Raw genomic sequence first — 24,309 nt, 5'->3', positions numbered from 1 at the left:
CCCAAGCTATTAGATCTTGCTACCGAAACATTAACTACAATGTAAAATATTCAGCTGTGCTGCAGCTTTTCCACTCCTTTTTTTGAGTTTGCACTCTAATATTCATAGAAGAAAGAATGATGTCATTTTATTAACCTCATAACTGCTTTCCGCCAACAGAAAAATAAAAACATTGGAATGACCATCTGGCATGAAGTTTCTGTTTCTCTTAAAAACATGTCCATATTTTCTGTTTCTCAAGACACCAAGGACAAAAAAAAAAAAATCTGTCTTCTGACAAATTTTACAGCACCAAAATGAGAAAATAGAACTAAAATAAAACACAACTAGTTAGTATTTGGAAATTTAAACATGAAAATGCTATACTGTCAGGAGCTCTCCATGTAAGTATGTGTACATAGCTTCCACCATCAGAGTATTTGACCTACTTATTACCAGAAACCACTAAAAACTCCAGATAGTTTTGCTAAAATATTACAGCATTCTCTTTCCTATGATAGCAAAGCTTTGAAAAAAGAAGAATGAAAGCTTTGAAAAAGAAGAATTTTACAAAGAACTTGTAAAATTTAAAAATTACTGATTCATCCTTTGAAAACAAGTAAGTTAACTTTAGAAGGTAATGGCTTTGATAGATACATTACATATTCTATATTGAATTCACACATAATGACAACTTTCATTCATAGATAGATGGCAGCCCATCTTGTAAGATCTATCTTTGCTTGCTAATTGGTATTACAGCACTGTGTTTGTTTTTCTAAGCAGTCAAGGTGATGCACAGTGCCCACCTGTATGTTCTTGGCAGAGACTAGAAGTATAGAACACACTATTGAGCTAGGTAGGATGATCATGAGCTCAAATCCAAGAGCAATAGGGCAATGTGTGTGAGGTGGTGGCACACATCGTCACCTCAATTGAATAGCTGTCCTCAATATCTGCTAGAAACATGTCATTTCCATACTCATTGATGCCATAGCTGGGAGATGCTATGTGTGGGAGCACTGGCCCAATCAGCAAGGCACTTACCTCACAGACACTGCAGGACACAAAAGGAGTCAAAGCTCAGAGGGGACTTGGTCCCAGTTCAAGGGGCTTTAAGTCTGAGAAGTCAGACAATTCAAATAGGTGAAAGCTGAAAGGATTTTGTGGTGGTTTTTTCTTTGTTTTTTTTTTTTTTTTTTAGTATGACCTTTAATTCCAATTACTCTTGCGATTATGTGACATTAATCAGCATCACAAAACAAAACTTTGACAGTACTGAGATCCACTGGTAGCATCATGGCTTCTAGGTCAATGCTGAAGCTGTCTAATTTCCCAGTAAACTGTGAAGTGCTGGTCAGCAGGTGCAAAAACTTTGTGCCACAAAAAAGCCCCAAGAAGCAACAATCCCCTCCCCAACACCACAATAACAAGGAATTTAGTAATCTTTCAGATTTCCTTACTTTGGGCAATGCAGTTATTCTAAGACAACAGTGCTGGTACATTTGCAGTTTTAAAACGAAGTTTAGCCCAGACATCTCAAGAAAGAAGAGGATGTCCTCATCCTAAAGAAGAAACACACCCCTGCCCTTTTGGGAGGAGGTCAAAATAGCTGTTTGCTTTCAACGGTTCTGGTGCAAAAAACTGCCTGATAAAGTATGAGGTTTTTGTAAGGAATAAAGCAATAAATACCAATAATATTGTGGAAGAGATTTTTCTTTTAGTTTGAGTTATTACTAGTCATTGTATGTTACGGAAAGGCACCTGTCTACGCTGAGGACTTTCTGCCATGGGATTCACACACAGTACACACAGAACCTGGCATTTTAAATCCACTCAGTTTAGCAGACAGGTTTGCATTTAAAAACATGCAGCAGACAATTAGCTGAGGACAAGATGGAACGAGCCTTTAGCTGCCATGCAGTGCCAACTGATACAACTCTTGCCAGAATGTGCTGCCACACAGAAATGACAGTACTAAGAGTAAACTTTTTAACATGACAATGTCTTTGCTCATGGCAACCTACAGAAACTTGTGATCAACTTAAATCCCCCCCCTCATCTTCTCACTCCAAACTACAGCAGCAGAATTTTAAATTGCTTGCAGACCGTCTGTTTTCTTTGGGGGAAATGCATTTCAAGTACTCCTTATGTTATTTTAGAAACTCAGTCTGATAAACTTGCTTGCACTGAATAAACCCCAACCTTGGGATTAAATGGATGGGGCTATTCATAAGATAGACTACTACTCTGTATGAGAAGTACTTTAGTCTTAAATCTTGAGAGCAAAATTATGCCAGAAGGATGCAGCCAATTCTAAGAGGTAGCATCCAACCTGGGGAATTTCAGAGCAGTACCCTCCACAGAGCACCTGCACTTTCCCTTGGGGCACATTATGCCCCCATTCACGCTGTCTACTGCTGCCGGGTATTTATAAACTGAATTTGGAGGCAGAAATCCTTGCTCAGTGAATATGTGAGTAGTGTATGTTAACAACAACAAAAATATTTTTTCTCTCACAGTGTCACATTTTGTTTGAACTCTGGAGAGAGCTCCTCTTCTTGTGTTTTTCTATTTCATGGGCCTTTACTGCTTAATAAACCTCCATAAAAGTCATAAATTTGAGGAGAACAAGGGATATAGCTAAACAGAGCTGAAAAGTATGGAGTGACAACATTCTTTCTTACTTTCTGTTACCTCCCTAACTTCTAAATCCTCACTTGAAGGAAAACAAGGAAGTCACATGAGGAGCACTGGGGAGTTGCAAGCAGCGTGGTGCAGCATTTAGCTGGTGTTCCCCTTCCCACCTATCAGTTTTATGGATGGTCAGAATTAGAAAAATAGAAAGAGGACCTCAAGAGAAGGAAAATGTGATGGGGTGGGATATCTCCTTGGCAAATAGGATATACTGTTTCAATTCACAAAGCATTTAAAACTTATGGGTAGTAAAAGCTCCATCATGTGCAGAGGTAGAGCAGAACACAGAGAAAACTTGTGATGGACAAGATGAATCATTCTGATGCATTACTCTTAACCCAGCACACGATCCTCGTTCCTTTGAGGTCAAGGCCATGATCCCATCAAAATCCAGTTTCACTCTCAGACCATTAATCCATCCGAGTTAAGGAAAGGACAAGTCTGTAGTAAGTATGCAGCTGCGCTGACCTTCAGCGGACTTCTAGTCTAAACCAAACTTCCTTGCTGGAGACATAAAAAACTTACTGAGATAACATAGGTCTGAAAAATGTAGTTACAGATCTTTAATTATGATAAATCGTGGAAGTGGGCTGCTTTCCACCTCTACCAGGCCATTTTTAGAACTGAGTAACCACAACATCAACTGAAAGGAGTGACTCAAGGAGTAAAGAGAAGAAGAAAAGTGGAAGAGGTTATTCAATGCAAGAGTTAGATGAAAGGTTTCATGTCAACAATGTGGTTTTTCTGAAAAGCACAAAGTAGACTTAGCAGAGTATCATGAGACCCCTCAGAGAGATCCAGTAATGAGAGAAATTCCAAAACTGTGCAGATTTATTTTTGGGGGAAATCTGAGAATTCTAACACCAGCTGTTTATAGTGGGTTATCTCCTTTGGCATCAGCTGGAGTCTGACATGCATCCATCAGTGAAAAATCTAGAATTCCTACATTGTCCGAGTCTAATAATATTACTCCCGGTAGATCTTTCACAAACAGTTGTCTTCTATGTGGTTCCAATATAGGATAGTAACAACACTACTTTCACATTGAAACAATTACTTTTTATTGAGGATTTTTTAATATTTATTATTTTAAAATATCTGAAACATAACAATTATGCTAAAGAATTTCTCAGTAGTACTGCTGAAATAAACTACCATGGCATCAAATTTAGCGCAGATTGCTATGTACCAACCATTCACAATGTAACGTCCTAGTTGATTTTTTTTTTTAAATAAAAATATCTCTGATGGTTTCTGGGCCTCTCAGTATTTTGCTCTTCCTACAAACCCCCCGTCAACAGATCAGAGACAGGCCATGTGCTCAGAAACAGATAATGCATGTCAGACTGTCTTCAAAATAGAGTCAGTAAAAGGATACATGCTGTACAGATTGTGTAATTCAAAATAATTGTTATTTGAACTACTGAAAATGAGTATGTGCTTAAGGAACAGTTACAAATGTTAGCCTAGAAAGTTTGCTTTGGCTAACACATTTTACCTTAATATGATGGGTGGAAGGCAGTGGGTATAATCTAAAGCCACCTACGATTCTGAGAGTGCTTGTTATATATGAAATATATAGTTGTTTGTTTCTTGCCTCTGTTTTTCCACTCCCTGATGATTTACGGCATGGCTTTTATATAGGCATCTGTCTGTTGTTGTGAAAACAATGCTGAGCTTGCAGCTTTATTTTGATTCTAAAGCTGAACTGGTTTTAAGATGGAACTTAGCCAGCTTCTGAGAAGAGCTATGTGACATGAGTCACTGCAGGAGCGAGAAGGGGACTATGGGCTGTCAGTCCCATGCTCTGCAGTCCAGACAAACCAAAGAATGGCTGCAATCAGTTCTTTTACCTGAGATCTGTTTGCTTCTTAACTAGAGAAAGAAGGCTGCCAATGTTGTACAAAAATATTTCAGTCTTACCAAGAGAGAACAGTTTTTTAAATTAATGTAGACAAGAGCTTGCTACTACTTAAGTTTTGCATTTTTTGCCTCCCAAATGTCACAGAAATTCATTGACTACAAAGCTGTGAAGTTTGGGCTGAGTCTTCTCAAAGGACCAGGGATTATATCCTGCTGCCAGAGATCATGGGGAGAGTCAGGTTGTTGGTTTGTTTTCGACATCTAGACCAAGACAGCTAATTTTTACAAAACAAGCATCTGGTTTTAGTTGAGGTCCACGCTATATGCTTCACTCATTTAAGGCTGACTCTAACTTCATTAGAAGTTAGCTCATGAAGACTTGCCTCTTGCTAGGATTTCAGAAGATGGTTCCTCTAAAAAGAACACAATGGCAGAAGAGACAGCACAGGGAAGAAAGTTTTGAGCTTTCCCTGAATTTCAGCAGAAATTAACTCTATTAGGTTCTTAGAAAAATTCCTCCTTTGTTTCATACATCTCCAAAGGTTAGTAGGATAGAGTTCAATATACCACTAACTCTTAATTTCCTGAAAGAAATCCAAGCGTGATACAAAATGGTATGTAAATAATACTGTGGTCACCAACAGGATGCTGTAAAAAATGTGGTGGTGGGAAAAGCTGAGGGTGGATGACAGCTATGAGCAAGAGAAACCTCACTCTCTTGGTGCATGGAATTTCCTACTATGCTTTCATCTGCTCAGTAAATTACACAAGTTTTGCACTCACAAAGTCCTCTCTGCATTTGAATCAGCATGTTACCTCAAGAAGCATCTTCAGACTGGTAGCGATGATGATGATGATGATAATAATAATAATAATCCTATTCAATGCTAAAAGTTATATCATCTTAAAATTTCATATAGATGTAAAACTGTCACACAGTTCAGATTATTTATGTGCTTCACCTTTAGCATCTACCCTTTCGTTTATAAAATTATTCTTAGACAACACTATAAAGAGATTAACTATGTAGGTTCCCATTCCTTTCACCAGCTTGGCAATAAGGAACAGCTTTTTAGCAAGACATCCAACACACTTCATAAAAAATACGAGCTACAGAATTCAACGAGAATTCAAAAAATTAAATAAAACATTTTTACTTAATTTAGGTCAAATAAAGTCACATAATATGTACCTGCAGAAGTAATCTCTCAAAGGCAAGGAAGTTGTCCCATTTGGAAGTCTGGGGATGTTTCAAAGTCTGGACTGTGGCGAGCACAAGCTGTAGAAGACCACAATGGTTCTCCAAAGCTTTGAGATTATTTCTGAAAAGCTGAATGTATGAGCTGAGCTGTTCTGGGGTGACTCTGCCTGTGGAAAGGAAAACAGGACACAGTATTCAGTGGTGACAAATATAAACCTAGATTTTTTAAATTATAGTGAATGGACTATAGAGAAATTTAGAGGCTCTCTCTGCTATGGGCCTGATCCTAGCTTCACTGCAATCACTGGGAGCTTCAAGCTGCAGCAACAGGTCCAGACAAAGACTTACTTTATCCATGAATTGTGGCTTAAGGTGTGTGGTATGGCAGGTATTTGACAATACACAACAGATGCTGACATAAAGGGTAATACCATTTTTTGTTTTCAGACATAGAGGGACATTCATTTAAGCTAGGGAAGTAACACTTGATGACTACTTCTAAACAATGGTTGATCTTTCTATTTTTATCAAAAGTCCAATAGGAATTTGTGAGCCTTTTACCTTACACCAAGCCCACACCCTCCAGCTGCTTCCTGAGGGTGCATTTTTGATCAGTGTTGACTAAAAAAAATAGAGATCATGTTAGTGATTCAAGGAACTGTTTTCTGGAGCTGTTCTTGGAAGGGACACTTCCAAGGTGTGACTCTTCAGTTTCTGAGATGCAGTAAGCGTAGTGTGATTTCACCCGTTATTTGAAAATAAACACCCTGGTACCATACTTTGGCCTGTAGATCTCTCCTTAAACGAAGAGTGTGAGGGGAGTCATTGAGGCCACACAAACACTACAGAATTAGCAGTTATTCCATCCAATATTAAAGTGCCAGCTAAACTGCTCAATCAATTTATATTTTTGAAGTGATCTGTTCCAGGGAGCAAGGTCCATAGTACCTTATCTGCCCCAAGATATCACACATACCATCAACACGCAAGGAAAAATGGTGTCAAAACACCATCCTAATTGCAAGTCTGGACTGAGATGTAGTCCAGGGCTGTTTCCTGGTTCCTGGCAGCCTCTGCCAGTAACGAGTCATCTTCCTCAAGCAAACCAGACCTAAAGAGCAGGGACATGTGAGATGGGGTGAGGAGGAGCCTTTAACTTAAGCAGGACAAGCTTTGGTGCCAAGAAGGAACTAGGCTGAGCTGGTGCTAGGCGGTTCATGGCTTACACCACTGATCATTTTCTTCAGTATTTTTCCATAAGGGAAAGATCTTGTAAGACTGCCACTGTGTTTCTTCTCTGTGTTTGGTTATATCACCACTTTACAAGGCTCTCCATCTGCCTCCGTCCTTTCAGTATCTCATATAAATGGCGAATAAATGATTCCAACAGTGAATAAATGTTGAAAGCGCTTTCTCTTAGTTTCAGTGATACCAAGGGTGGTCTTTGGAAGAGCATTTAGATTAGGGAAAGTTGCTAAATAAAGCAAAAACACACAGGCTTTTTATGTGAAATTTAACGGAAAGCATCAAACCGAAAAGTCAGCAAATTAACACACAAATCAAGCTGACACCACTCAGTAGGCCGGAGAGCTGACAAAAGGCTTCCACGGTTAGCCCACATAGGCTAAAACAGCAACCACAGCCATGTGTGTTTTTAGACTAAACACTGGAGCTTTCAGTCTTGTTTTATTTCTTTTAAAGCTGTGTCAGGCAGATTTACACGGTGATTTGAAAATGTCAGTCCATGATGCCTTGCAGCATACCTTTGATAATGACTGCATTATTACCTATAGCAGTCCTGATATATTGTAGCACATTCAAAATCTGATAACTTGCTTCAACTGAGAAAACATGAAGTTGCCAGCCCCTCCCTCATATGAAACAGTAAAATGGGAGGGCTTTCAAGACTTCAGATTTCAATTTAAAAAAAAATAATTTTTCAAGAGTTTTGTTCCATATTGTCCCTTGTGAAAGTGAATCCAGATGCAGCACTAGATCAGTCTGAGATCCATTCAGCACCATTTTAGATAAACAATCAAATTCTTCCCCACCCTCAGAGCACCACCAAAAGAAAGTCCAACACATATGTAAACCTAAGTGAAATCCTGACCTTAGCCAGTCATTAACAAAACTTACATTGGCATTCAAGAATCCAGCATCTCATCTGTGATATTTACAATATCCATGTAACCACTTAGATCCAGGGTTCAAGAGTTCCAGCCAATTTCTGCACAGAAATCTCCCTGGACTGATAAATACAACTGTTCCAGTAGATGAGGAAAGGAATTTGGGAAAGTGATTGGTGGTAATCAGCAATTAAATTACTTTTCCTGAGGCCTAAATCCTCACCACCTTCCCTGCTGCTTGCTCACAGAGGGAGATTTCAGCACAACAGACTAAATTTAATCTAATCACAACCCTACCAGCCTTTTTTTTTTTTTTTTTTTTTTAAAGTCCCTCTGCCATTTCAAGTCCTTTTGTGTTGCAATGTGGCAGACAGGTCCTATGAAATGAAGAGGAGATAGATACCAACCACATCATCATGTTTCAACTGTTGTTCTGTTCTTCTAAAGGAAACCCAGAGATTCACAGGCAGAAGATGGCAACTACTGGCAGAAAGGACTGTAGTGTAAACGTCTTGTCCTGCTCTCTTCTCCTCTTCCTGCTCCATCACAGTCATACTCTGCTCCAAACTCTACACCTATGCATAGCCAGATGTCTGTGTGGGCACCAAACTCTGACTTGCAAGGACTACGTTATGCTGACAAAACACTTGATAATTTTTTAATTCCTGGATGTGGGAAGAAGGAGAAGTATGACCTCAACCACCCTAAAGGGATTTAAAAGTACTGATAATCTTTCTTGCACAAACACCGGGAATTCCATATTGTCTGGGAATTAACCTTTGCTATTAATAATTATCAAGTGTAGCATGTGTGAAACAGGTACATTTATCCCAAACTCTGTCAACCACATTAAATCACAATACAAGACTTGATAAAAAATGACATCTACTGAAAGCAAAGTTAAAAAAAAGTTTCAAAGCTTCATGCCTCTTCTCAAGTAGAGCAGAGAGGATAAAATGAGTAGGTGGTGACTGGTAAGTCTCACAGCGAAACTCAAACGTTAATAGAATACAGGAGGATGGGGAGCAGGGAAGGAAAACAGTAATGCTGATAGACTGATGATGCAGGTAGTGCAGGAATTAATTCAGCTAAGAAACTGTGAATGGTTAGTTAGGAACAATCAAAGTATTTGTGCACTAATGCAAGAATCTTGGGCAACAGAACGAAAAAATAGTGTAGGGAATGAAACTAGACAATACAGAAGTAACAGAAACAAGATGGACTAGGTACCAGTCTCATTACCGAAGAGCCAGTTCTGTCCAGGAAACACTGAAAGTCAGTGCAATGAAGCAGCTCTGTATTTTAGTAATCTGATAAACTGAGGATAAAAAGGGAGAGATAACAGGTACTAGGCTAGACTAGGAAAAAAGAAAATTAATATTTATGTCTAAGAAATGGTGAAAATTAGCTACCTTATTAGTCTGATGTCAGGAGTATGAAAAGCTTCAGGACAAATGCCCAAGAAAAAAAATACCTTACATAACAGAGAAAAGTGAGATAAAATGCAAAGTACATTTATCAAAGAATATGACATCAAACTGATATGTAACCAGTTAATGAATTAATTCTAATGCACATGGATTTAGCATAGCATTAACTATGCCATAACCATATTTAAGGGGGAAAAGACTAGGATTAGAAGAATTGTAAGATATCAAAGAAACTTGCAAAAGTAGATGGCAGGTAATATGAAATAGAGAAGTACTAGCATATAAAAAGAAAAGGTAAAATAAAAGTGTGCTTGTGTGCACATGTACATATTTATAGTACAAATTTTGGTACTAAACAATGCCAAAACAGGTGCTGTCACAAGGTTGTGAAACATCATTAATATGGAGAAAGAGCAGAAGGCACAGCTGGATTGCTTTGAGCATTGGACTAATGTAAGTGGGATGAAATTTAACAGCACAAAGTGCAAAATTATGCATTTTGAGGCTAGGATAAGAGCATCTGCTGTAAATTGGGAGTTAAAACCTGGAAATGGCAGAAGAAGGAAATAATGTCTAGGCCTCCTCATTGTAAAAAAGCAGGTACAATCCATACCAGGGGATATAGTTACAGTAAAAAGCATGGCCACAGAAATGCCCCAATGCAAAGCTTCTCCTCCTGGAGCACTCCGTGCAGCTCCAATCATCCCCGTTCCTGGAAGTTTAACTCAAAATTGTGCTGCATGCACAGAGAGGCTACTATAATGATCAGGGGGACAGAGAACTTATGTTAGGAAAGCAAAATAGAAATGCCTGGCTTATACGGGCTCCCTGCCCCACCTGGAAAAAAACAGACATCTCTATAAATGCACAAGAAACGTTTACATTAAGGGTCAATATTGGTACTAAAATCAATGGGCATAAATAAAGCATGAATATATTTAGACAAAACATTAAGAAACATATCGCTGTATCAATCAGTCTTCCAATAGCAGAGACAAGAGCAAAGGCAAACAAATTTAACTTGTTCTAAGGAGGGGTTTGATGAGTGTCTGATGAGCAGTTTCATAAATGCTCACAAGACTTAATTCAATACAAATGGCCCCCTTCAATCGTTCACTCCTACAATAATTAATTTGCAAACATATTGGGACATACAGATGTTGAATTCCAACTTTCAAGAATTCAGGGCAGATCCCAAAAGAACTACAGATCACTTTTGCCAACTTTTAAATTACAGAAGCCATACCTTGTATTTTTAAAAAATGTATTAATTGAAATAAATGTTTTTTTTGTTAAATTTGAAAAGAGTAGCACTGAATACCAACATCTGCAACACTATACCATATAGAAAATGCACAGTTAATACTACATGCACAAATGATGATGTGTACAGTTAGACTGAAGGGAAGAAATAATTCTACTACTACTAAAGCAGATCACTCAAGTTAGACATGGAGCAGAAATTACCAGCAACTGATATTTAAGGTCTGTGAAAGATCTTTTTTTGAGTAGTGAGAGTAGCCTGAGTGGAACAGAAAGACTTTCACTTCAACAGTTAAACAAAAAGTTAACCAGGCAAACCACATTTGTAGACATCAAGACACGATTCCACAGTATGACTTTTTTCCATTTTAAATTAATGCTGCAGTCTACGTAGTGTAATGCAGGCATCACGTCAAGAAAATAATTATTTTTCAAGATAGTTGAAGATAGGTAGAAGTAAATTTTTAAAATTCAGAATCCCAAAGTGCTTTTTTTTTTTTTTTTATGTAAAGATTTATGGATGAACGAGGTGTCTAAAGAGCAAAGGCCAGAATTATCAATGCACTGTTCCAAACATACAGTCCTTATTTTTTCATCTAACACTTAGTTAATTATCTCCATAGGGACAAGAAAACAAGTAAAGAGGGAAGTACATTTTGTGACCAATTGAATAAATACATGGGTGCTTTTCCAAGACTACATGAACCGCCAAATACACATAGCTTTAAACTTAGTTCAATTTTATGCAAGAACACAGTCTGAGCTTCACTGGCTAGAGCACTTTTGCTGAGGTCCATTTTTCACTTGACAGAACCACAAGCAAGAAATGACCTTGGCACACTTATGTTCACAGGCGAGATTTTTCAAGGCAGTAGAGGGCTGAAAATTTCCAAATAAATTGTTTTCCTCATCCACGGTCTTAGAAATATAAACCTTTCTCTCCCAGTAGCTTGCCTCTGATCATGTCCAATGCCGGATACTTGCAAGGAATGTAGAAAGCTCTCATACTCCATGAAGCCAACTGGACAACAGTTCTGCTAAGGGAGTCGGATATTTTGCAAACTAAGTGAGAGCGATTTAGTAGGATGGATGACGCCCCTTATGTCTCCTTGTTAGTGTAATTTCCAGATGTTATTCTTATTAACTCAAAATACTTTTTTACTTCTTAGGAAGTTTCAGTAACACTCTTTAACAGCAAGTGCCACAAAAATAATTTGATCTCAACTTTTGTTTAGTTAACTTGAAAAGTCACCCAGTCCTTACATTGTTAATAAAGAAGAGAAGAATGCCAACTACTCCTTAGTTCTTTGGAGAGATGAAAAGTAGGCCAGTACAAGATGCTGTTTGGCTGGCTTTTCCAGAATAAGGCTCTGGACCTGAAGAGCACTAAACTTTACAACAGACTGAAAGCAGATGTCACAGGCTTATTTCTAAGAGCCTAAGAGCTCATCTCCCACAAACACAAACCCATCTGCTCTGGGATTGATGGCCACTTGTAAGCCTCTCTCCCTTTTCTGTTGCAGGAGCACTAGTATCCAGACAGCCCCACGGTCACAGGTATGAGCACAAACTGCAAGTCCCCACTACAGCAATCCCAGGATAAGTCCATCTTGGGGGTCTGAGCAGCCCCTGAAGTACACCCCAAACTGCAAGGCAGCCTCCTGCTGCCTGCCCCCAGCTGTGCCACCAAGGAAGAGCTGTGACCAGCCTTTCTTCCTCGCTGGCCCTTACTGACCCCCACTCCTCCTGCCACCTTAGCGATAGCTGCAGGACACAGGCATTGGAGGTCAGCCACTCCACCCCGCCCACTGTGGGCTTTTCAGTGCATCTCAAGTCACTCCAGAGTGATGGACCTTCAGGGCGGCAGAGCCTCTCACCTGTCACGCGTCTGAAGGTGTGTATAGCAGTGACTTTCGAGGACGTAGGAGCCATTGACAATGGTGACAACTATGCTGAGGTTTAGCAAAACCTGGAATAGAGGTATACACCCAGAACAAATAAAGCTGGACTGTATTTGCCACTTAACTAACACTTGCCATGTCAGTCTGAACATCTAACCTGACTTGGCTTCAGTCTCATCAGCTGTAGCACTGAGTTAGTTATCTCAAAAACAGTTTATTATTCATCGCTAGATGTGTATGGTATCATTAAATCCTTGTTTTAACAGATCATTTATATTCATACAAGTGCCACATGCTATTTTAGCCTTCTCTCCTAATTAGCCTGTCTTTTATTAAAAAATGGAAACCATGCTTAAATATCAGTTCTGTTACTATTCTTTCAAAATTCTTTTATGTGCCTTAAAACAAATAAAACCTCATCAATTAGGTGGGACAAATGTAACTAAAGCACTCTAACATAATCATCAAGATTTTTAGTTCTAAGCAGCTAAATGCAAATGCCTAAATATGACCCCCGTTAGGATTTACGATTCCTAGATCATCTACAGTTTCAAGTTTCCCAGTACATTCAGAAGGCTTTGACAAACATAACTGGTAGCTTAGGTGTCTCAATATGGATTGACAATTTTTTCTTTTTTGTCCTTCAGAGCTTTGTTTTAAAATGCATGGCCACTTCAACCCATTATTTCCTTCTTTGTGCACTCTACCATTCAGTTTCCCCTTTTCATTGTTAAATCAGTATGAACAAAAAAGTAACAACCACCTGAGCCAGCATCTACAATATTCTCGGGTTGCTCTCCCAAATATTAAAGCAAATTTCAGAACTGTTTGAATAAATAGGTGAAATTTTACCTTCCAGAATTAAGTTTCCTAGGAGTCGCCATCTATATTAAACTTCCAATTAAACTGGCATACCAGAGTTTCTCAAATCCCCTTCTTGATCTTGACTAAACATGTATCATGGTCATATTTTGTTACCTTATTTTTCACCTCTTTCACCAGGTTAATAAATACTGAGCACTAGGCCAAGTCCCAACCAGAGGGTCCCCAGCCATAAAAAAGCAGTAATCCTTGTAAACAGTAATTCACTGTGACTGTAAAGGGACTTGATTTGGTTGAATCATCTCCTGGATGCTTTAAACTTCTCACAGAAATGAATCAACTTGTTTGTCTTAAAAAATACCATGCCCAAAGGATTTCAGGTGGCTTGCGCATGTCCTCATTTAGCACTAAGACATATGTTTTCAGACACTGAGTACTTCATCGTGTTCTTGGCATGCTGTCCCAGAGAGAGGGAGGTCGTTGTTCTTCTTTGGTACATTATTCACAGGACTGATTATTTCTCTGATGATTTCTGGAAGACTTCTGCAGCTGAGAATACCCTAACAATCATTTTGGGTGGTAAGCAAATAAATAGGGATGGAAAACATGATGTTGTATGAGTATGTACACATGTAATTCACCATGTCTCTTGTGTAACGAGTCATCCTTTGCGAGACTGAATGATGAGGCTTACACAATTATGCTTGGAAAAACAGCACTGGGCAAGCCACCCGGTTTTACTGTATTGCCATGTTCCACGTCAAGTCTTACACTTAGAGACTCTGCAAGCACACCAGCACATAGTCTGTCTTTGGTTTAAGTCCTTCAGCACATGCTGTTCTCAGTGACACTTTGCTCCTTTACTTCTACATCACTTTCAGCTACTTTCTTCAAGTTTGCTCCCCCCTTTTTTTGGCTAAATGGCTCCTTTCTTAACATAAAGAAATTCTGAAGCCCTTCCTGTCATCTCTTAAGACACACAAAGCACGGTACTCAGTGCTGACACCCACAACTGACCCAGTGTTCCAGCAAAGTGCAGGTGCCACGTGTTTCCCCTGCGTGCCAAGCAGACACCAGAATCAGCATCTCCCAACCCATATTCATGAACTCTCCTGCTGATGTAAAAACACAGTCATTATGGCTGATGCACCCTATGAAATGAAAATATCACAGCACGCATGTACAGCAAGTTCTATCTTATTTCCGACCAGGCTGCTTCCCCACAGATATAAACAACAGCAACTGCAGTAAATATCCTTTTCTTGGACTTAAAGAATAAGTGTTTTATTTTTCACCCAGGTTCAAAGAGGCTTAAGGGACCTGCTCCTGTGTTTTTAACCATGTCTTGATCATCATAAATGGACAGTCTACAAGTACAGTGGCTTTTTTTAAAAAAAAAAAATCAAATTCAAAACTTCAAAATACTTCTTTTCAAGACTGAGAAGATAGAATAGAACTCAGCATCAGCAAAAAATAAACTAAGCTTAGTGAATAAAAGAAATCTCTGGTGTTTACCTGAAAAAACACCAAATAAATTTTAGCAGAGAACAGAAGATGGCAATACAATTACTTCTTTTCAGGAAGTTGCATCAGCATTCCGTAGCTAAGGAATAATATCTTTAATACTTTACTTTTTATTTCTATATATAAAAATATATTAAAAAATATATATATATATGAATGATAAATAATTATAAATTATATATAATATATAATATATTATATTAAAAGTATATAAATTATATATAATATATTATAACATATATAATATATATTATATATTAATATATAATTTATAATCATTTATATACTTTTAATATATTAATATATTAATATATTATATATAAATATTTAAAAAGTATATATAATATATATATTTTATATATATATAAAAAATCAGCTTATTTCTATATAGCAGGATTACTGATCTAGCTTTTACCTACTACTGACTAATGGGTAATCAAAAACTGGAAGAAGCATTTCAACCTTTCCTGGGCAATTTGGTTTATTTGATAGAAAAGTTGTTTGTTTAGACACATTAGAAACACTGTAACTCACTACAAATTCCAGCCAATGAAGAAGTACTGTTACTTACCACATCTCTCAAAACAATACTAGTTACCAGCATATATGCAAGTAAATACTATTTAAATTATTAAGCTTTTAACCCACAGTCATTTCCTCTTAAAGATACACAATATAAAAAATTAATAATCATGTACATTTGCATTAAACCTTTGTTTCAAAGCTTCACAAATGTTTACCTGTACATTAATATTTACTCCCAACTATTGTGAACATCATGTAAATTGTCTAGAGAAAGACCACATTAACATAGGCTTTTCACAATACTTTTATTAAGACAAAAAGACTTCATACTGAAGTTAATATAAGCTTTGCAGTATTACATTAGCAAAGAATATAAATAATGAAATGATATATTTGCAGAACTCCTGCAAGAGCAACACACTTCTGTTTTCTTTTAAATTTTTAAGAATTATCTTCAACTCTAATCACAACCAGACATGGAAGGAGACCTGGCCATAAGTTCATATTTAAGTGTTTGGGTTTACTGTCCAGAAAAAAAATTGACATTAAAAAAAAAAAAAAAAAAAAAAAAAAAAAAGAAAGAAAAAAAAGTCCAGACACATAGAAGGACTATTGTCACCCCACTCCCTTCTTAAAAGTAACAGTAAGGTTAGCCAAATAGTCCTGCATCCATGTGCCAACTATAATTTAATCAAAGATAACATACTACCAGCATATTTCTCTGTTTCACATCACTGCACAGGGTTCTGTGTTTCACTTCCATCTGCTGTTTCATAGCAGTGAAGTGCAAAGTAAATGAGGTTTGAGACACAAATGTGACATGCTTTACAATTCTATTAGGGCTTGAACCATTACCCATCTTACACCACAAGAGACTATTTAGCACGCAGTATGTTATTCACTCAACAACGAGAAACAGTTGAGACGGAAGTACCTTTACTGAAACTTTGTAAACTAACTTAACCTAGGAACTGTTATTTCTGCAAGAATGTTAAGTCACAGAATTAAAAACAAACTAAAAAATTCAACAAGAGCTTAGGGTAAAACACGGTACTTGATATTTCAGAACCAACTGAAGTCTTTCTCTAAACTTAAATCAAGTGTGAGTAGTCCCAATATTACACTTCTTTTTTTTTAAGGTAAATTCACATGATGCATTATGCAGTAGTCATTAAACAAACAAACCAACCCCCAACACTCAGAAAAAATCTGAACAACACTTGCTTTCCTAAACAAGAACATGAAAAAGCCATTTACAGTCACCTGCAAGGAATACCTTCCTAAAATATTGAGGAAGAAATTTTGCCTCTAAATAAACTTCTTGCAATAGAGAAAGTACAGGATGCTCTACAAAACTTCTGTGGTTTTTGTTTTTGTTTTTTTTAAATACTATTCTGAGTATTTCAGGTTTGGATTAAAACATCTCTGCTAACTTGTTCTGGTTAAAATTTATTTCACTTTGATATGAGTGCACTTCACATTATCTGTCTCAGTCTCCTTCTCTAAATTAGGCATGTTTCCTTTAAGCAGAGGGCAAGACTTAACTCCCAGGACCACTTCCAAGCCCACTCCCAAAAGCTGTAGCTGTTGTTGCAGTAGGAGAACCCAGTGGAGTTGCATGGTCCACACCATTCTTTTCATCTCTACAATTAAGATGAAGATTTGGTATTTCAAGGTACTTTTTTCAGATAGGATATATAAATGACATAGATGTTCTATCATCATTTTTTCCTCTCTTTGCTCCTCAGTAAGATGGATTTTAGTGTGTACATTTCCCAGAAAAAAACCTGCAATTTAAGGGTCAAATTGATACTCTGCCATTAAAGATATACCAACCAGTGCACAAATAACAGGTAGATGCAAAGTGGTGTTTTCCCCAAGTCATAAAGAAACATAACCTACTAAAAGTCAATTTAAGGGAGGGGAGAAAGCAAAGGTGAGAGACGAAGGAAAGAAACTGGTAAGTTGTTAAAAAAAAAAAAAAAAAAAAAAAAAGAATTTACTCAGTCAGCTGAGCAGCTACAAGATCGACAGAGCTGGATAACAACAAGCTACCTACAGCTGTTTTTATCGCTTTAGACTTTTCTTCTTCCTCATGAAATATACTGCACTGCTCCATCAGTTAAGAGTTCCTTCACTTTTAAACTCATTGGTATTAAAGAGTCACAGTCCGTGTCCAGACCTGACACAGTACCTCTTTTTCGGTCCTCAAGCTCTTGCCAAAATAAAACAAATACAGCTAACAACAGTAAGCTTAACTAACTGTGCATAAGAAGTCCTCTCATTTTTATATATTTCCAGTGTTTGAGCAGAAGCCTAACAAGGAGGATTAAAATTTATTATTTGCTAGCACAATATTTCAACATTTGGGACACAGCAGTTTCCAGTTCTCTTTTCAACTGTAGAAACAATAGCACTCACTAAGAACACATTTCATGGATGGCTGTAGACACTAGCAAGCCTCTTGCCACATTCAACATGCTGTTTTGCAGCAATCATAAAGCCCTTTTTTTTTTTTCCCCCCAGCCTTTATTTCAACTTTTCCTGTGTTTCTTTCATTTGCAATAGACTAACAGTGGATCTGTGACCTAAATCCTTCTAAAGTTCAGCATTAAATGTGTCTGTCAAGTTGAACATGAATCAGCCATATGCCCTTGCAGCAATGGAAGCGAACAATGTACTAGGTGGCATCTGCACAAACGTAGCCAGCAGGCAGAGGGAAGTGGTTATAACCCTCTGTTTAGTCCTTGTGAGACAGCATCTGGCGTATGAAGTTTTGCACTCCACAGTACAAGACGCGCTAGAGTGGGTCCAGAGAAGGGCTGCTACAATGGTTTAGGGGGCTAGAGAAAACTATGCACAAGTAATGGCTGAAGGAGATGGGTTTGTTTAGTCTCAAGAAATGAAAGTAGGGAGGGGAGCTACTTACTGTCTTCAAGGACATAATAAGTGATTACAGAGAAAACTGAATCGGACTTCTTGGAGGTGCACAGTGAGAGGATGAGAAGCAATGGTCACACTGCAGCAAGTGAAAAATCAAACTGTACATAAAGGAGAACATTTTCTCCACAAGAGCTGTTAAGACTGGTGCAGGGTACCCAGACAGGCTGTAGAATTGCCATCCTTGGACATATTCAAAATTCAGCTAAACAAGGTCCAACATGTCTAGTCTAACTCTTAAGCTGTCCTTGGTTTGAGCAGGGGGTTGGACTAGATGACTTCCAGAGATCCCTTCTAGCCCCAAATTATTCTACAATTCATCTATATTTGTTGATACCACTCATTCTGTGTTAAGCTGCAGGCAGTCACCAAAAAGGGCAAATTTCCTGCCATGCCTTTTCGGTCAACTTCGTATTACAGAATTCTTTCTCTGGGATGCACTTGGTAAGAAAGGATGCATATGTGTGCTCTCAAAATGAGCCTTCTGCCACTGCCTTATCTTTACCACCAAGCTTCTGCCACACTGTGGCCTCCACACTAATAGCTATTTCCAAGCCCAGTAAGCACTCCATTCACTGTTCAACCTACACAGGATTCACACCAAGAGCACAAGTACTTGCTCCTCATAAATCACGTTTCTTTCAACTATAGGAACCTATAAGTGCTAGACTGAAAATGAAGGGATGGAGGATAAATTGCAAAATATGCACACGGACATCACAACTCACATAGTTCCAGTTATTCTAAGGCATGATTATTTTCTCTTCTGAGCAGTTGTTTTGTGCTCTCGCTTCTCTGCATATCGGCAGGTGAGACTGAAAAACTGAACTGGCACACCCCTTTCCCGAATTCAGCATCCAACTTGAAAGAAGCATAATGATTAATGCAAAGATGGCTCCTCACCTGGTGATGCTTCTAAGCAACACTACAAACAAATGCAGTGTCACTTAGTGAGGAAAAACAAACTGTTCTGCTCCTGAACATCTCTCCATCTCAGCTATTTTGTCACATCTCCCGAAAAAAACAGAAACTTCATTGGCAGTAATATCAGTATCCTTCATCTTTTCTGTTACATTTAATGAGTTACAGAGATGACCTGAAAAGTTTAGTTGCTTAAGAAAAACAGCAGAAGGCTACACATGCTTTGCACATCTGGAGCTTGGAGCAACATCTCTGTCCTGGACTAGCAAAACCAGATGACTATCAGAAAATGAGATCTATTTAGTTAACTGAACACTCTGACCATACTCAAGAGGGTCGAAACCCTGAACTTCATCCTGGTTGTGCTGATTTTGGCTGGGGTAGAGTTAATTTTCTTCATAGTAGCTAGTATGGGGCTATGTTTTGGATTTGTGCTGAAAACAGTGTTGATAACACAGGGATGTTTTCGTTATTGCTGAGCAGTGCTTACACAGAGTCAAGGCCTTTTCTGCTCCTCACCCCACCCCACCAGCGAGTGGGCTGGGGGTGCACAAGAAGCTGGGAGGGGACACAGCTGGGACAGCTGGCCCCAAGTGGCCAAAGGGATCTCCCATACCATATGACATCATGCTCAGCATATAAACCTGGGAGAAGAAGAAGGGGGGACATTTGGAGTGATGCCGTTTGTCTTCCCAAGTAACTGTTACGCGTGATGGAGCCCTGCTTTCCTGGAGATGGCTGAACACCTGCCTGCCAATGGGAAGCAGTAAATGAATTCCTTGGTTTGTTTTGCTTACGTGCACAGCTTTTGCTTGACCTATTAAACTATCTTTATCTCAACCCACGAGTTTTCTCACTTTTACTCTTCTGATTCTCTCCCCCATCCCACTGGGGGGGACTGAGCAAGTGGCTGTGGGGCTTAGTTGCTGGCTGGGGTTAAACAACAACACTGGTGTAAGACTGCAAGGTGAAACAGCCATAATATCAATTTCTTTCTACAGTTCTCATTGTGGTAATGACTATTCAGAAAGACCATCTTCATCAAGAGTTATCAGGGAATGCCTAACCCCACTGTACTCAAGAGAGTGTACCCCTGGGAATGCAAAGGCCTATACAGAAGCCCTCCGAATAGGAATATATCCAAAACTTTCAGAAATACTTCAAACTCTTCAAAAACATATACCACTCAGACAAGCAAAAAGCCTTCCTGCCTCTGGGGGTGGGTGATGCAACAAAACATCTGCTATATTGACCATCACTGAGATGGGGAACATTTGCTTCAGGTCAAGACTACATTTTTAGTTGCACTACAGGGAGAAATCAGGAACTCAGTATTGCAACAGGCTGGAAAACCCAAATCCGCTTGGCTAGATAGTCCCACACTGCAGGACTTCTGTTACTTTTGATGAGGCAAAGAGCAGACTAATTTAACTCAGGAACCGCCTGCTCAGGATCCAGGCTGCACAACGGAAGGAGTTCAGGTCTGAGACAAGCAGTGTCCCCTCTCCTTGGAAAAATGCCCTGAGAACACCAGGGAACCCTTGGAGCTGCACTGTGAGACTCACTGTCAGGGATTCAGGACTCCTTGGGCCAAGCCAGGACTGTCTCAGTTGAGTTGGTACGGGAAGCCTCCCGCTTCATGAGGATGCCTGGAATGAAACTTTGGCTGCTACCTCACTGATTCTGCAGCTTGCTCTCCTGATGGGTTTGGAGACCAGGTAAACAGGCAACAGAGAAAGGTACATAAACATCCAAAGAAACAGCCTACAAGATGATCTCCTCTGCATAACGGGGGGCCACAGTGTCTCCCAAGCCCAGCTGTTATCCAGGTACCCATCATTTACCCAGAGACGTGCTGCAGAAGGGATTCAAACACCCTGCAGACCGCTTTGAGCCCTGCAACGCTGATCTGCCTTCTCCTCCTTTGTAAGGACCTCAAACCCAGACTGACATTGTCTCGCTGCTTGTCTCTATCACAGAATTGTCCTAATGGTTGTCGAGGGTGGATTTTAGATATCTGAGATCAGACTTGATTTATCTGGAAAGTTGCATATGTACTTATCTTTATTACAGCTCATTTTCTTTGCAGGTAGCTTTTATCCCTAAAGTTTATTCCAGGAATTAATGGTATTGAATCTTGAATATTTTTATATTGATTGTGTCAAGAATAAATAGCATGTTAAACACCGTTATGGTCCAATGCAACTTTTCATTTAAAAAAAAGCATATTTTATATTCTTTATTTTCTTTATGGTTTTAGATAAGGTATTCACCTATGTTTTCCTGTCCATTTTAAGGTACTTCTCTAACTCAAAATGTTATTTCATATCTTCAGGCTAAAATTTCAGGGTCTTCCCATTTCTACCCAAACGAATTTTAGAGTTCAATTCAACCCATGCAATCCAGCCCATCTGAAAAAGTTACAGTACTCCTCTTTACTTCACAAAGCCTGAGGCTCTCCTAAATTTGTAGTAAGCTTGATTTTTAAAACTGTATTTGTACAGTTCAGATGGAAAGAAACCAAAAGGCTTTTCTTCTGCTAACAAGGGCTTGTGTAATAGCACACTGCACTTTGTTTCTGTTACTATACCAGTGTTTTGACTTTCATCAGTCTCCATGCCAGTAAAAAGACACAATAAAGGAATTCAGACTCGATCAAGGTTTACTGTGCTCTTTTCAAACAGAAGAGCTGGGGTGTTTCTAAAGCCACAAAAGAACATTTGTAGCAAAGTTTTTACCACTGCCAAATACTATGCTAATAGCAAAGCTTTCAGCAAGAGATTCATGGGCTGCCACATTCGGAAGATGATTAAGATACGTATCAGACCTATGAAGAAGGGAACGGGAAGTAGAGGAATGGAAAAACCAGCAACCTTTCCGCTGTACTGTAAGTCAAGCTGCTGCCTCAGAGCAGAACTCCTTACAGTCACTTCCTTTAAGAGCTGAGCAGAAGTAATCCCTTTCCAGTATTTACAATCTCACTTGAATTTAGCACAATGCTATAAATCTCACCAAAAAGCTATTCCAACAATCTTCTAAAATGTCTTCCAAAGAGCTTTTCAAAAGGAGACTTAATTCTTTAAATAAAATAAATTTCTTGAAATGCCAGAATTTTTATTATGTCAAAATAATTTACACATACACAATGGGATATCTGACCAGAATTTGGCAAATATTTTTCTTCCCCAGATATTTATCAGCATTCACAGGGGTATCCAAAACACAAATGCAGCTGCCTCAGAGGCAAAATGGTGCTGATGGAGTTCTTAAAAAGTGTTGTTTGTTTTTTTGTTTCAAGTGTGTGTGTATGGAATATTTTAATGCCTCTTTATTTAAAATGGACTTCTAGCAAAAGACACCTCCACCTGTTTACATGCAAACACATACTGTTTTGGGAAATGTATCTAGCTGAAAGGGTTAAGGCAAAACTTAGATGTAACTACTATGATAGTAACATGGTTTCAGTGTGTTTATAGCATCCTGTAAGGAAGGTTCTCAATGTCAGCATGCCCGCAGTAAGCAATACTAAACAAATACTCCCCGAAAGTCAATACTGGCAGCATTACTAAACTCCGCAGGAAATTACATCTTCAAAACCCATATACCCATGTTATATACTTATGGATAGAACGGATTAAACAATAAGTAAACCGGATGTACCACACGCAAAGCCTTTACGCTGGCTGGAGTTCTGCACAGTGCTTTGCCTGCCTTCTCCAGGGCTGACCTCAGAAAATCAAATATGCTGCACAGCTATACAGCTCAGGTTTTGTTCTGTAAGCAAAAGGCAAAGTAGCTCCACAGTTTTGTGTTCTAGTTGGTTTTATGGACTTGGCACTTTGTCTCCCTCTGTGATGCGGTTTCCCAAGACTTGCAATTCTTCTTTAAAAAAGAAACAGCATCACTTGCTAAAGTTTGTAACAGGAATGTAGTTCTTTCACTCACAAAGTGAAATGACAGAGAAAATATGCACTTTCCTCAGACATACATGGAAGAAAAAAAGCAAAAAATGCAAATCTTCCTTGAAGATGATATAAGACCATTTAATGGCCCACCTGAAAACCTGAGTATGAGATGGCTACAGAAAAAGGAGAGAATCCTGCTCTATTCACAAATGTCATGGACCTGGTCTTAAATTTGAAATTGGGCTTGCTCCAAGAGTCCATCCACCAAAACTTTCAACAAAATGTTGCCAGCTCTGCTCATCCTATCTTCAGCCACCTTCTTTCTACACTGAAGCCTTCTGAAACAGTCAATAGGACTTCTAGGCATCCCCACTACCACTTTCCTTGATACAACTAATAAAATGAATATGCAAATCAAGAGCACCTGAAAGCAGCATTCCAGTCTACTCAGCTCAACAAATGTAGCTAAAATTGTTGATTTCCTTTATTTTTCTTTCTTCTCCTTCCTCAGAACTCCTCTCTGCTCTCCACCCCTGCTGATATAAATGGGGTAAGATGGAGTTCCCAGTGGCCTGCAGATATTTGGGGGCATTGGGGAGAAGACACCTGTCCTCTTCTCTCAGGAGGAGGAGGACACATTCAAAAGGTATCAGAAAGCAAAACCTTGAGCTGTGTGTGTGGCTGGAGAGCCAGGCGTCGGGCACACTAGCTGCACAGGAAATGTGGGCAAGCACACACACACCTCCGAGTAATGAGAAGCCTTTCAAAGTTCAGAAAACAACAAAATTTATTTTCCTTGCACTGAAAATACAGAAACAGGATGGGATCAAATTTCTCATCACTGCACAGGGCTCCTGTGCTGCCAGTGTCACACATGATGCAGTTTTTCAGGCAGGTGGCCACTGCAGGAGGGCTCGGCTACACCAAATGGAATTCAAAGCTTTGCTTTCAAATGTAATTCACTCCTTATTTCCAGGGGGGAAAAAAAAAGCAAAAAAAAAATAGTAGTAAGGAAAATACTCTTACCATCTGACACAGCTGGTCTTAGTAAAGAAAGTAAGAGGCAACTTTCATGCTAGAAAAAACTCTCTGACATTTAATATTAGGGCCATAAAAAACTCACAAAATACCCTAAGTGTTGGGAAAATCAGTGTGCAATCCACCCAGACCTTCCGATACAGGCAGAACCTGAGGTAAAATAATAAAAACTCA

At 38.8% G+C, this 24,309-nt stretch overlaps 1 protein-coding gene across 1 annotated transcript in view; it reads right to left on the bottom strand.

Moving 5' to 3' along the window:
- The window catches only part of SCFD2 (sec1 family domain containing 2), a gene marked incomplete at its 5' end in the record, with an annotated part of 208,652 nt that overhangs the window by 144,837 nt on the left and 39,506 nt on the right, over window positions 1-24,309 (bottom strand). The window contains one exon of the mRNA XM_082316582.1: window positions 5,732-5,903. Within this exon, the coding sequence (XP_082172708.1) occupies window positions 5,732-5,903 (172 nt within the window). The remainder of the gene's footprint in view (window positions 1-5,731; window positions 5,904-24,309) is intronic.

Source organism: Platalea leucorodia (genome assembly GCF_965183815.1).
Source record: "Platalea leucorodia genome assembly, chromosome: 6".
NCBI lineage: Eukaryota > Metazoa > Chordata > Aves > Pelecaniformes > Threskiornithidae > Platalea > Platalea leucorodia.
Note: the sequence above shows the minus strand (reverse complement) of the source record. Positions and strands in the feature narration are given on the sequence as shown.